This window comes from Myotis nattereri, assembly GCF_964212035.1.
Source record: "Myotis nattereri genome assembly, chromosome: 13".
Lineage (NCBI taxonomy): Eukaryota > Metazoa > Chordata > Mammalia > Chiroptera > Vespertilionidae > Myotis > Myotis nattereri.
In genome coordinates this window covers 18,719,532-18,733,939 of record NC_138088.1, presented here as the reverse complement: position 1 = coordinate 18,733,939, position 14,408 = coordinate 18,719,532, and the positions used below count along the sequence as shown (strand labels likewise).

Here is a 14,408-nt window from a genome sequence, read left to right as displayed (position 1 = left end):
CGCACCATCCCACTCCTGTGCCTGGGCATCCTCGGGGCACGCGCACCCCCCCACTGCTAGTGCCCTGCTCTCGCACCCCACTCAGCACACCGGCACCACTGGCCATGTCTCTCTCCTCTCCTCCAAATTCTTCTCGTCCCTCAGGGTTTGGCTCAAGTCCTTCCCCTTCACAAAGTGCTCTGACCTTCTCCTGAGGGTCCCCCTCCAGTCCTTATAGCCACACCCTTTCAGCCATCACACCCGGCCTGGAGTTACCAACCAGTTGATTTCATCGGGGCTCATCCGCCCTCTGAGCTAGACCATGAGCTGTTTGGAGGCAAGGGCCTCTCCTTGATGTTCCTGAGTCCCTGGCACAAAACTGGGCACGGAGAAGGGGTTTAAAGTGACGAATAAGTGAGTAAGTGAGTTTCTAAGTGGAGAGTGGCGGTGGCAGTGGCTAGGGCCAGGGATTGAAAGAGCGGGAGGGCACAGCCATTATACCGGTTTATCCAGCCTGGTTGGAGCTCCCAGGAGCGCTGCTGGCTCATTGGGGATCTCGAGCTCCCAGGCAACTCCCGGGCTGAGGGACAGAGCCCACCTGGGTCGGGAATCATGGTAGTGGGACTCAAGAGTAGCTGGGAATTCTGGGCGCCCTGATCCGAGTCAGAGGCTCTCTGAGAGCTCTTAGACCTCGCTCAAGGGGCAGGAAAGGCTACAAAAGAGGAAGGTGGGTGTTGTGCTGTTACTGGGTGACCTGTGCAGGCCCAGTCCCCCAGGAGTCAGAGAATCTCCCTGGGATGGAAGGCCCAGAGATTGCCAGCACATAACCAGGTCCTTGATCATGAACCTGATCTTACGACCCCACTCCAGGAGACAGCCCAGGGCCCTTCCTGCTTGCAGACGGTGAGCTCTTCCACCCAGGAAGGTACCAAGCCCATTGAAATCAGGTGGGTCCTGAGCCCTCTTCCACCCTGGCCATCCTCTGGCAGAGGTGGGGTCCTTCAAGGGTGAGACCCTGGAGCACCTGCCCCCAACCCCTCCATTTCTTCCTGGCCTGGCCTTGCCCAAACCACCCTTGAAAGCAGATTCCCTCTGCCTCAGGGCCTAGGAGGTGGGTGAGGGGAGCCTGGAACTATGGGGCGGGGAGCAATGCCCTCCCAAGCCCCCCACCCCCCCCACGCCCAGAGGGCTAGAGCACCTGAGTGTAGCTACCCATGATACTCTCCTCCACTTCCTTCCTCCACACATTTCCACCAGCTGAGCTTCCTGGTTTGCAGCGGGGTGAGACACAGGGCATTGCCCAAGGTGTGGGCATGGTCCAGAATCCTGAAGCACTGTTTTCTCAATGCCAAGGGAGGAAGGGCTCAGCTGAAAGGGCCTTCGGGGCATTAACTTCCTCCTCATGAGACTAGAGGGAGTCAGACCCCCTCCCCTCCCAAGCTCAGGCTGATCTCAGGGAGAAGAGGCTGGTGGGGCAGCCCTGTTAGACGCGCCACTCCCAGCCCCTGCAGATTGTTAGACTCGCTTCCCGGAGTCTGGGAAAGTGGGGAACCGTGGCTGAGGCTGGGATCCAGCCCTTTCCTGCAAGGTGGCAGTGTTGTGCTGACAGAATGGTTTGTATTAGTCAGGGTCCTGGTAGTAAAGAGAAGAGCCACTCAGGGCTCAACTGAAGGTGATTTAATAGAAGGCCTGTTACAGAGCGGGTGACGCCCCTCATACCAGCAGCTGCCGGAAGCCCTTACCTCTCACAGAGCCACAGGGCAAGAGGAGGTGAGGTGGCTGGAGCCCAGTGAGAGCTGGAGCTGTGAAAGGGGCCGCCCCGCAGGAGAAACACGGCCACTGGTGGAACTAGAGCGAGGAAAGGAAGGAGTGGGGGAGAAACCCCCACCTCTCTCTCCTCCCTCCCCACATCTTCTGCCAGGACCTCCCATCAGCCCAACCCATCTGGAAGCAGATGGCAAGGGAGCCCAGGTGAGGCAGGCCACAGGGCCATCCTCCCAGGTGGAGAAGCAGAGAATGGAGAGGGGACGGAGTGAGGAGCAGAGATGCCAGCACGTGGCTAACCTCTGTCTCCATGTACCTTCTCTGCTCGTGGGGTGGCACATCAACCATCGCTCCGTGGTGCTGAGCGCCGAGTTCCAGGTGTCTACATAGCACAGGTGGTCCAAGCATTGGCCAACAACGGCCAGTCGCAGGAGAGCATGCGGCAGAAACTGTTCTTGCAGCGAAGCTTGTTCTGGGAGCTTTGTTCCTCACAGCTCAACAAATTCTGCCCATGGAATCGCCCGACACCCAGTGTCGTCCTCCTTCAAAATGCTGAAGATCGGCATTTCTTGCATTTACAGGAGCACGGGTGACGCCTCCTTGCCTTTTGTACTCCAGGTGGAGGTTTGGGTCAGTAAAGCCCTGGCCCAGGAAAAGCTATGGGCTCGGGGTGGTTACTGGGGTTCATCTTAGATGCCAATGTTATTTTAAAAAAATGTTTCTTTATTGACAGAGAGAGACAGAGAGATGAATGAGAAAGAAACATCAATTGGCTGCCTCCTGCATGCCCCTATTGGGAATTGAGCCCACAACCCGGGCATGTGCCCTCACCAGGAATTGAACAGGCCACCTCTTAGTACAGCGGTTCTCAACCTGTGGGTTGCGACCCCTTTGGGGGTAGAACGACCTTTTCACAGGGATCGCCTAAGACCATCGGAAAACACATATATAATTACATATTGTTTTTGTGATTAATCACTATGCTTTAATCATGTTCAGTTTGTAACAGTGAAATTGGGGGTCACCACAACATGAGGAACTGTATTAAAGGGTCGCGGCATTAGGAAGGTTGAGAACCACTGTCTTAGTACATGGGACAACGCTCAACCAACTGAGCCACAAGGGCCAGGCCTCTTATATGCCAGTTTTAATCACTAGGTCTCTGAACTGACAAGGATCCTGAGGTTACATCTGGTCTAATCAGTGCCATGATTGATTAGTAATGTCTGCAATGGACGTGGACAGAGAGGTAGTGGTGCAAGTAGCATCTTGTACCTAAGCGGTTACCTAGATGGCTTTTGTGTGAGTGCCTTCTCTACGAGCCTGTGCCTGCCCTCCCTCTCATCCTTCTCCCTATCCCTGAATGAGTGCAGCCTGGAGGAACGTGCAGCTGGATCCACCTCAACCTCTCTAGTCTGCTGACCAAGGAACCTACCACGTTCTCCTCCGCAGGCCACCACTCACGTGTACGTGACCATCGTGGACGAGAACGATAACGCTCCTGTGTTCCAGCAGCCCCACTACGAGATCCTGCTGGACGAGGGGCCGGACACGATCAATGCCAGCCTCGTCACCATCCAGGCGCTAGACCTGGACGAGGGGCCCAATGGCACAGTGACCTACGCCATCATTGCAGGCAACATCATCGATACTTTCCACATTGACAGACACACGGTCAGCAGCTGATGGCGGGTCTAAGAAGAGGGTCACCTGGCTAAAGGGATTGGAGGGAGCTCAGGGACATCAGGGGGTGGGGGCCCAGCAAAGATGGAGTCTGGGAGGGAAACTGGGGTGTGTGGGGCAGCCATTGTGGGAAAATGGAAATCCCGGGCTGGGTGGCAACAAGGGTTTCCCATCATGGCCAGGATGCCGCCCTGCTGCGGTAGTCACAGAGTCCCCCATGAAGGAGCTGGTCCCCAGGGTGGCCTAGACTCACTACCCATCGCTCCACCCTCGTTCCCTCTACGTACCCCCCAGGGTGTCATCCGTGCTGCCAAGGAGCTGGACTATGAGATCTGCCATGGCCGATACACCCTGATCGTCACAGCCACAGACCAGTGCCCCATCTTGTCCCGCCGCCTCACCTCCACCACCACGGTAGGACACAGCCCCAACTTGGGGGTGAGGGGAAATGGAGCCCAGAAAGCTCAGATGGGAAGAGGGGTAGGGAAAGATTATCTAGGAGAAACACCTAAATCCAAGAGCCCTGTCCTGGTATCGGCAGCTCACCCAAATTTGCTGTGTGTCTTTGAGGAAGTTAATGAACCTCTCTGAGTGGTTGCATCTAGATAGATGCTGATACCTGCCTTCCTCCCCTTCATGGGGAGAGCACAAGCTCTGGTCAAACCAGCAGGATTCATATCCCGGATCTTGCATTTCCTAGCTGTGTGGCTCTGGGCAAGTGACTTAACCAACCTGAGCTTCACTTTCCTTCTCTGTGAGATCGGGAAATAAACGCGATTGCAGTGTGTGGGAGCAAATGAGACCATGTAAAATGGCCGTAGTGTAGCAATAAGTAGAAGTTCAGAGCATCATTATCAAAATATGAGTATGCCCAAAAAAAGGCTTCTACCATGACAATGACTCAACCATGCACAGCTTACAAAGGCTCCCACGCCCACATCTCGTCTGAGGCTCGCATCAGCCCCCTGAGGTAGGATTATTGGGTCCAGTTTCCAGATGAGGAATCCGGACCCAGCACAGGGCGGGCTGAGGTGCCGCCCGGCTAAGCGTGTCCCCCATCGCAGGTGCTTGTGAACGTGAATGACATCAACGACAACGTGCCCACCTTCCCCCGGGACTATGAGGGGCCGTTTGATGTCACCGAGGGCCAGCCGGGGCCCAGAGTGTGGACCTTCCTGGCCCATGACCGGGACTCGGGCCCCAACGGGCAGGTGGAGTACAGCATCGTGGATGGAGACCCTCTGGGTGAGTGGGGCCTGAGCTGGGTGGTGGGGGCAGCACAACCTGAGGGCCTGGTGACCCCCCCATTCAGGAGCAAAATGAGCCCCACCACTGTGTGATCTTGCCCTCTCTGCGCCTCAGTTTCCCCATCCATGAGATGATGAAAACGATCTCACATGGATATGGTGAGAACATGCAGAAATCTGGGAACAGAGGCTAGCAGCCGTGGAGGGCCACAGACTCTTTGAGAATCAAACAGAAAATGCGCCTGTGTCATACCCTGCGAATAGGCTCAGGTAGAGGAAGGACCCATCCTCCCCCACACCCCCAAACGCACACACTCAGCCCTGGGATTTCTCTGCATGTCTCATCGTCACCCAGCCATGGCCTTCACAGCAACCGTGGCTGGTCTCCGCTGAAGAACAGTTTATGGCCAGAGAGAGTTTTCTCAAGGTGGTTTTCACTCATTTCTGTAGACTAGGAATCCCAAACCCTGAGGCCTTCTAGGCTTATGCAGGGGCCATATCTGAGAAAAGGGGTCTAGGCAAGATAGTAGGGCGTAGGAGGGGGGCCCTGTGACAGCCACCGCTCAGCTCCTGCCAGTTGTAGCCATGTCTTCCCTTTTTTGTCTGTTTTATTTTTATCATGTTTTCCCATTTCTACAGCCTGGGTATCAGGCCTTCCCATTTTTAAAAGAAAAATTGAAAAAAATTGGAAATTTAAATCTTTGTAAAACATCCAGATTTTTAATTGATCATTTGATAGTTACTGAGCACGTACCATATGCCAGTCACATTGCAGGTGCTGAGGGTACAGAAAGGACGAAACAGGTGCAAAGCCCTGCCCTCGTAGGGCATGTGTTCCAGGCGGAGGCCACAGGCCAGGGGCATAACCGATGCAGCAGATGACTTAGTGCGGGGGGTGATATAAAGCCAGGAGATGGGGAGCGCAGGGGGAGGCTGCAGGGTCAGGTGGGGTGTTCCAGGAAGCCCTGTCCAAGAGGTGGCATTTGAGCAAAGACCTGAAGGAAGGGAGGAGTGGGTCATGTGGACGCCTAGGGAAGAGCATCCCAGGCAGAGGGAACAGCGATTGCAAAGGCCCTGAGGTGGGAACATGCCTGGCAGCAAGCAAAAAGGCCATGTGGCTGACATGAAGTCCATCAGGGGGGCAAGTAGGGAGAGATGAGATCAGAGAGCTGGTGGGTCCAGATGTTGTTGGGCCCTGCGGGCTATTATTAAAACTTGATCTGAATGATGTGGGGACCATGGGAGGACTTTGAGCCGAGGAGGGACACGGTTTGACTTAGATTTTTTTAAATATATTTTTTATTGATTTCAGAGAGAGAGAGGGAGAGAGAGAGAAACATCAATGATGAGAGAGAATCATCAATTGGCTGTCTCCTGCAAGCCCCCTACTGGGGATCCAGCCCGCAACCGGGCATGTGCCCTCAACCAGAATCGAACCTGGGACCCTTCAGTCCGTAGGCTGACGTTCTATCCACTGAGCCAAGCCGGCTAGGGCTGACTTAGATTTTGACAGGACTACTGTAGTTCCTGTGCTCAGAAGGGATGGTGTAGCCAGGACCAGAGCAGTGGCACTGTCTCAGTGGTCAGCTCTGATATATTTCAGAGGTGAAGCCAACAGAAAGTGCTGACTGATTGGATGTTGGATGTGAGGAAAAGTCAAGGATGACACCGAGGTTTCGGCCTGAGCAACTGGAGAGAGGGCATTGCCATAAACAGATGGAAGACTGAGGCAGAAGCAGGTGTAGAGGGAAAGGTGAGGTGAGGCTGAGGTGTCGGGTAGGATGGATGTACAAGCCAGTTCAGGAGAGAGGTCTGGGCTGGAGAGCGGTATTTGGGAGCTGCCAGCGCAGAGATAGTTAAAGCCACCAGATGAGAGGACACTGAGGAAGCCAGCAGAGCAGAGGTCCAAGGCTAGAACTAAGAACCTGGGCGAATGTGCAATGAAGAGGCAAAGAGCCCTGGCTGGCGTGCTCAGTGGTTAGAGCATCCGCCCTCAGACCAGAGGGTCACGGGTTCAATTTCCGGTCAAGGGCACATACCTGGGTTGCAGGTTCAATCCCCAGCCCCTATTGGGGCATGTGCAGGAGGCAACCAATCAATGTGTCTCTCTCACATCTCTCTCTCTCTCTCTCTCTCTCTCTCTCTCTCTCTCTCTCTCTCTCTTTCTCTCTCTCTCTCACACACACACACACACACACACACACACACACACACTCCCTCCCTCCCTTCTTCTACTCTCTCTGAAAATCCATGAAAATCCTTGGATGAGAATTGGAAAAAAAAAAGAGGCAAAGAAACAAACTCACTCTATTAGACCAGACCTTGGGCCCCCATTGTCCAGAGCTCGTGGGTCACAGTTCTGACATGCCTGCCACCTTTCATCTCCCAAAAGTCTCCTCTCTGGCCAAGGACTGAGCCAGGGTCTTCCCCTGCCATTTTCACAAGCACAGAGGTTTTATAATTTCATGGGGGTCCTGCTCCTGGTCAGGAGGATGCCAAAGCCCGGTTGAGAGGGGGGTGTTAGGTGGGCAGCTGAGCCCCCTTCCCAATAAGGCCCTCTCTGCACCCAGCTTTGGGGTGCAGGGCATACCTGTGCTCCAGAAAACTGCGTTCTGATCCATGCCATGGGCCCTTGGTGTCATGAGCAAAGTCCGCATGTGACCAGGGTCAGCCTTCGGAAGTTGGGGTCTCCTGCGTGTCCCAGAAGCCTGAGAGGCAGGTCCCGGGCAGAGGGAGAGAGGCTGGGGACTTTCCCTGGTCTGAGCAGCCTGGCTCCCTCCCCCCAGGAAGGAAGAGCAGACATTCAGAGCCCAGCGATAACCTCGGGCTCACCGAGTGCTGCCCCATGTCAGAAGAGATAAGCGATGAGCGAAGGGTGTGTTCATGAGGTCATGCTATCCTTTCCCCACATCTCTTCCCGCCTCCCCTCCCGGTTTAGTGACACCATGTTGGTAACTGGAAAAATTGACAAACACTATAAATCAGAGCTGTTTCCTGGGAGAGCGGGAGTAGGGACACACCACAGGTGAAGGGACATGCTCCAGGCTACACAGCCCAAAGTCCCCTTTTCCCCCATTGCAGCCTGAGCCTGGAGGGTGCTCCTGTCAGTGGGGCACAGACATCGGGGATGACACGCTGGTGCAAGCCCCCCCGGAGGCATGAGGAGGAAAACAGCTGGGGAATAGGCCACGCCTGCTTGAGCCCCTCCTGCCAACCCCAACCTTCTCAGCTAACCCTTCTGGTCAGACCCACTCCTTCTTACATCTCCATCCTCCGCCAAAGCCCCCAGTTCCTTGAGCAGGATGCCTCGGCTGCCTTTCAGAATGCCCCTGGTGGCACCCAGGGCTGCCGGGGATCTAGCACACACGTGGAACAGGCTTGTCCAGCACCAGAACAACCTGCGGTGGCACCTCTTCATTAGCCCCTTTCTCAGATGAGAACATCAAGGCAGGACTCGGTAACACAGCCAAGAGCGCAAAGGAGTGAAATCAGGGTGCAGGTCTGTGTCTGACTAGGTGGTGAGTCTCTGCTTTTCACCTCCAACTCCGGAAGGAGTGGAGCGGCAGGGAGTTCAGGCCCCGGGGATGAGGAGGAGGATTTACTGTCCAGGGGCCTTTAGCCTGTTTACTTCCCGCAGTGAGCTGACTTCTTAGGAATCTAGCCTGGGCCCAGCTCCCAGAGCCTCAGGCCTGCCCCCCTGAGCCTTCAGAACTTCTTCCTTCCCTTCTTTCAAGGGGTGGCTGGCTCTGGAGAGAGGGCAGGGGGCCATCTGCTTGCACATGGGCAGGGGCTGAGACAGGGCCCGGAAACCCCTAGAAGGGGATCCTCAGTTCTTGGAGGCCGTGGAGTGTCGGGCTCAGGAAATCCTGGTGCACGCAGTCTAAAAGGCTGCTGGGAGCAGAAGAGCTGGCGGGAAATCCCAGCTGCAGGTGAGCCTTGAAGAGGCAGTTTTTTACATCAGAGCACGGAGCTGGGGGCAGGGAATGGAGAGGGAGGATGAGAAGGGGCAGGCAGAGGACATTGTGGGAGAGCCTGGGCCTCTGTCCTTGCTGCGCCTCCCGTGCTGCGTGTCCCTGAGCAGCCAGTGCCCCCCTCTGCCCAGGTACCAGAGGGAAAGTGAAGGAAGTAACCCTCCCTGTCCCCGGTTCCTGGAGGGGTTCACACAGATAACCCCTCTTCCTCACGCTCTCCCCACCTCCCGGACTCACCGTCCCTCCCCTTTCGTCTACTCAGCTGGGCTCCCACCTGCCCCTGTGCTCTGTTCCTGTACCCCCTCCCTGCTCTCACCCTCCCTCCCCCACCTCCCACCTGGCTCAGCCCTGACTGTCTGCAAAGACTCCAAGTCCCATGGGATGCAGTGAGCTGAGACCCAGAGCCCTGGGTTGGAATCCTGGTCTGTTGTTAACTTGCTGGGAGAGCTTAGATAAGTCGTCACCTTTCTCCGGATTCCCATTTCATTTTCTGTGTTGTTTTTGCTGTTGTTTGTGCTTGTGTTGGATAAGTTCTTTATGTATTTTGGGTATTAGCCCCTTACCACATATATGATTTGCAAAGATTTTTCTCTATCCAGTAGGTTACCTTGCCATTGTGATGGCTTCCTTTGCTGTGCAGAAGCTTTTTAGTTTGATGTGGTCCCACTGGTTTATTCTTGCTTTTGTGTACCTTTGCTTTTGGTGTCAAACCCAAAAATTCCTTGTCAAGACCAATGTCAAGGAGCTTATTGTCTATGTTTTCTTCTAGGAGTTTTATGGTGTCGGGTCTTACATTCAAGCCTTTGATCCATTTTGTGTTAATTTTCGTGTAAGGTGCAACCTAGTGGTTTCATTTCATTCTTGTGCAGGTGGCTGTCCTGTTTTCCCAGCACCATTGATTGTTCTTTCTTCATTATATATTCTCATTCCTTCGTCATAAATTAATTGGCCATGCCTGTGTGAGTTTATTTCTGGGCTCTCTGTTCAGTTCCGTGATCTATGTCTGTTTTTATGCCCAAACCATACTGTTTTGGTTACTGTAGCTTTGTAATATAGTTTGAAATCAGGGAACATGATGCCTCCAGCTTTGTTCTTTCTCAGAATTACTTTTGGGGTTCCATACAAATTTTAGTGTTGTCTATTCTATATCTGTGGAAAATGCCATTGGAATTTTGATAGGGATTGCACTGAATCTGTAGGTTGCTTTGGGTAGTATGGATATTTTAACAATATAAATACTTCTCATCCTGGAACACAGGATATTTTTCAATTATTTATATCTTCCATTTCTTTCATTAAGTCTTATAGTTTTCAAGTATAGGTCTTTCACCTCCTTGGTTAAATTTCCTTATAGGTAATTTTATTCTTTTGATGCAATTATAAATGTGATTATTTTCTTAATTTCTCTTTTTGATGGCTCATCACTAGTATATAGAAACACAACAGATTTTTGTCTATTGATTTTGTATCCTGCAGCCTTGTTCAATGTGACCATCTTATCCAGAGTTAGTCCCTGGCCTGCCCATGAGCCAGGAGGGAAACTGGCCTGGCCTCTCAGGCACAGCAGGGCCTGAGCGGGCCCAGACCCACCTGCACCCAGCAGTTATCTGTCCCCCTCCCTCCTGAACTTGCCAGACCTCGGCAGGTCCCTGGAGGATCTGAAGCTGGGGCATTGCTCGAGGAAGCAGGACAGGCCTGGGCTCTCTGCCACCCTTGACCAACCCCGGCTCACTCTGGCCTCTCCTGGGTGGCACCCAGGGGAGTTTTTGATCTCTCCTGTGGAGGGCGTGCTGCGGGTCCGGAAGGATGTGGAGCTGGACCGGGAGACCATTGCCTTCTATAACCTGACCATCTGTGCTCGAGACAGGGGGGTGCCCCCACTCAGTTCCACGGTGAGTCTGGGGCCCCCATTCTACTGGCTTTACCTTGCTGCCCCCTGAACTCTCCATGGAGACTCCTGTCTCCAAGCCCGGAGAGGCCACGTGCTCTCAGGCACCCTAACAGATTTGTGAGTGGATCTTGGGGCTCGCCCAGGGAGGCTGGGCCTGGGGCCTGGCAGCCATGGCCACTGCAAGTTGTCTCCCCGCAGCAGCTCTCTGGGGAGACCACCTTGTTAGTGGGCCTCTGCCCCTGCCACTGCCACTTTCAGCTCGCCTCTGCCTCTACCTTTTCTGCTTCCCTCTTATCCTCGTTTTCATCTCCTTGCCTTGTTCACTATCATTTTCTTCCTCCTCCTCCTCTGTCTTCTCCATGGTCCTCAACTGCACCTTCCTTCCTCCCTCACCACCCCTTCGCTTTCCTGCCCTGCCTCACTCCTCGCCTGCCCCTCGGCTACATGTCCACCATCCCTCTTCCTCCCTCTCTCTCCTGTCTGTCTCCTCACACCCCCTCTTCTGCTGTCCGTCACCTCTTCTTCCTCTCCTCCTCCCCTGACGCGCCCCAGATGCTGGTGGGGATTCGGGTGCTGGACATCAATGACAACGACCCTGTGCTGCTGAACCTCCCCATGAACGTGACCATCAGTGAGAACAGCCCCGTCTCCAGCTTCGTCGCCCACATCCTGGCCAGCGACGCTGACAGCGGGTGCAATGCCCTCCTCACCTTTAACATCACTGCCGGCAACCGGGAGCGGGCCTTCGCCATCAATGCCACGGTAGGGCCGGGACTGACCCAGGGCGTTCCCCAGCGTTTTTCCTAAAAAGGGGGCCCTGCCCTAGAGGCTTTCCTACACCGCTGTCTGGTCTCCTTCTGGTTCCATTTCCTCCTCGAGCCTCCTTCCTCCACTAGGACTCAAGAGTCTCGGTGGGGAGCATGGAACCTGAGATTCCCAGCTGAGCCATCTCTGGGGTCCCCGTCACCCCCAAGGCTTAGCATGTGCGGATATGGGGCCAGAGCCTCAGTACCACTTGGCTCATTTGACATCTTGGAGTGTTACCAGCTGCTGGCATCACAGGGTCCTCAGAGGCCCCATCCCCTTGAGACAGCAGCACCTGGGCGCGGGGGGTCGCTCTTAGAGACCGTGTCTGCGGTGGCTTAGGGAGGGAATTCACAGGCACCTGAAGCGCAGGCAGAGCAGTTGGGCATCTGTGGCCAGAGTTCAAAGTGGGGAACTGGTCGCTCCTGCGCTTACCAGCTCTCCCCTTCCCAGTCAGGGGTCGTCACCGTGAACCGGCCCCTGGACCGCGAGCGGATCCCGGAGTACAAGCTCACCATTTCCGTGAAGGACAACCCAGAGAACCCGCGCATAGCCAGGAGGGTGAGGCTGGAGGGCATGGTGAGGTGCGGGGAGCAGCCAGGCGCCTGAGACGCACAGGCGACCTGGCCAGGGGGTTGGATGCACAGGCCTTGGAGTGAGCAAGTGCTGGGTTCAAATTCCAGGCCTGCCTGTCAGCGGGCGTGTGACTTTGGCCAGGCAGTTTCTCTTTTTCTTCTGCAAAATGACATCCCCAAGGCTGTGGAGAGGACTCAAAGGAGCCAGTATCTGCAAAGTGCTCAGCCTGGTGCCTGGCACATGGCAAACACTCAGGGAACTCAGCCATCGCCTCCCCTCAAACCACTGACACTTGGGCACACACCACCGTTGTGTGTGCGTGTGGCCTGCGTGCGCTCACAGACACAGCTCTGGGGTGCTGGCAAGGTTGCATTTCCGCTGAAAGGGTGGCTTTTTCCCTCAAAAGCCAAAGAAATGGTTTCTCTGTACTAAGAGGAGGTGGGTGTTGCAAGCAAACGGTCCCTTTGGGGGTAGGTTCAGCCAGGAGGTCTGGGGCACGACCTTGACCAAGAGTCACTGGGTCTGGCTTCGCCCGGCCCTGCTTCTGACTAGTTGCATGCTTCAGCCAAGACACTACCCTTTCTGGGCCTCAGTTTCCCCATCTGTGCAGGCCGAGGAGACTTGTAAGTCACTGGCCTCTCTCTGTGCTCCTCTCTCTCCTTCTCCCACTTCCTCTCCCCCTCTTTCCTCTCCTGCTCTCATTCCCCACCTCTGCCTGCGCTGTGGAGGGCCTGGGCCAGGCTGGGAAGCAGCAGCATTGAGTGGGGGAGTCGGGAGGCTGGGCGCTGGCCCCCCTCTGCTGCTAATTGCCGGCAGTTCAGTCACCGCCTCGGTTTGCTTTTCTTTTCTTTTTTAAATGCATCCGCTCTGTCCCACAGTCCCTAAAGATACCCCCTCCCTTTTTAAAAATATATATTTCATTGATTTTTTACAGAGAGGAAGGGAGAGGGATAGAGAGTTAGAAACATCGACGAGAGAGAAACATCGATCAGCTGCCTCCTGCACACCCCCTACTGGGGATGTGCCCGCAACCCAGGTACATGCCCTTGACCGGAATCGAACCCGGGACCCTTTGGTCCGCAGGCCGACGCTCCATCCACTGAGCCACACCGGTCAGGGCTGGTCCTCGGTTTCCTTGCCTCCGCAGTGGAGGCGCTGAGAGATCAGCGCTGTGACTGGTTTTTTAAAAACGTGAGGTGCAGCCCTGGTGCGAGTTTGGGTGAACGCTGATAGGGCATCAGGCAGGCCTAGAAGGTCTGAAAGCCACCACTCGTCTTGCTGCCGGCAGTCTTTCTTGCCGTGAGATGGACCTGATTAAATGCCGTGCTCACCCCTCCTGCTGTGAACGTCAGGCACCTCTGTGAAGGAGTTAAGATCCCATTTGCCAGATTGGAAAACAGGCCCGGCGCGGGGAAATGATTTGCTTAGGGCCGTGCAAAGAGCTGCTGGCACAGCGGGGACTTGAACCCAGGTCTCTAGACCCCCAGTATGGGCTTCTTTATTCCCCACCCTGTGCCCTGACCCCACCTCTCTCGGCCTCCGGAGCGCGTCGCTAGGACGTGCCTCCAGCCTGCCCCCACCCCGCCTCCCACAGGACTTTGACTTGCTGCTGATCTTCCTTGCGGACGAGAATGACAACCACCCCGTCTTCACGGAGAGCACCTACCAGGCAGAGGTGATGGAGAACTCTCCTGCTGGTAGGTGCTGGGCCCACCCGGGAACTCCTGCTGCCGCCAGGCACCACCTGGTTGGTCCCAGAGGCCTGTGAGTCCACCTCCTACCAGAGGTGGGCCCAGCTGAGGCCTGGCTGGGGTGGCAGCCTCACCACAGAGCCAGCGGGTGCCAGAAGGTGTGGACGGGAGGGAGGGAAGCAGCTCCAAGGGGCTGGTGGGCCCAGGCTGCCGGTTCTCTCAGGGGCCACCAAAGAGGCCACAGGTGTAGTTGGAAGTGATCATTGGTCCTCAAAGTGGTCTGAGAGCAGCCCCAATGCTCCCCAAGAGGGACAGTGAGGTGTGAGGACCACCCAGGATGGGAGCAAGCCCACCCTCCCTGCTCCCTCCACCCAGGAGCACCAAGCATCCTGGAGGCTTCTGGAAGCTTCAGGAGCATCTGTCATCAGGGCCTGTGTAGGCCAGCAGAGCTCTTCCCCACACACAGGCACGGAGCAGTCTCCCCTCCCTTCAGAGCGACAGAATCTCTTTTTTCCTGTCCCCCAGGAGGTCCCCTCCCTCTCCCCCCAGCCCCCAAGCTCGGATTCCACGTCAGAAAGAGATGAACTGAGAAGCTCCTGTCTCTGGCTGGGTGCCCCCCACGTGAACTTGTTTCTTAGTCCTGCCTGTGAATATGCTCATACATGTGCTAATACATGTTCACGTCAAGCATATATGTGGGCTTACATGCACAGACACACATAGGCATGTGGGTGCCTATACAGTGCACTCCGTGTGCCGATGTGCCCCCCCCGCCGAGGCAGGCAGGCTCCCAGCCAGGGGC

The 14,408-nt window shown here is 55.4% G+C and overlaps 1 protein-coding gene across 2 annotated transcripts in view; it reads left to right on the top strand.

The window, feature by feature from the left end:
• Positions 1-14,408, top strand: part of CDH23 (cadherin related 23) — a gene marked incomplete at its 5' end in the record, with an annotated part of 360,387 nt that overhangs the window by 323,768 nt on the left and 22,211 nt on the right. For both annotated transcript variants that reach the window (XM_081105003.1, XM_081105002.1), the window contains 7 exons: positions 3,196-3,417; positions 3,721-3,840; positions 4,491-4,671; positions 10,403-10,536; positions 11,088-11,297; positions 11,793-11,900; positions 13,510-13,612. In XM_081105003.1, coding sequence (XP_080961129.1) covers positions 3,196-3,417; positions 3,721-3,840; positions 4,491-4,671; positions 10,403-10,536; positions 11,088-11,297; positions 11,793-11,900; positions 13,510-13,612 — 1,078 coding nt within the window. The remainder of the gene's footprint in view (positions 1-3,195; positions 3,418-3,720; positions 3,841-4,490; positions 4,672-10,402; positions 10,537-11,087; positions 11,298-11,792; positions 11,901-13,509; positions 13,613-14,408) is intronic.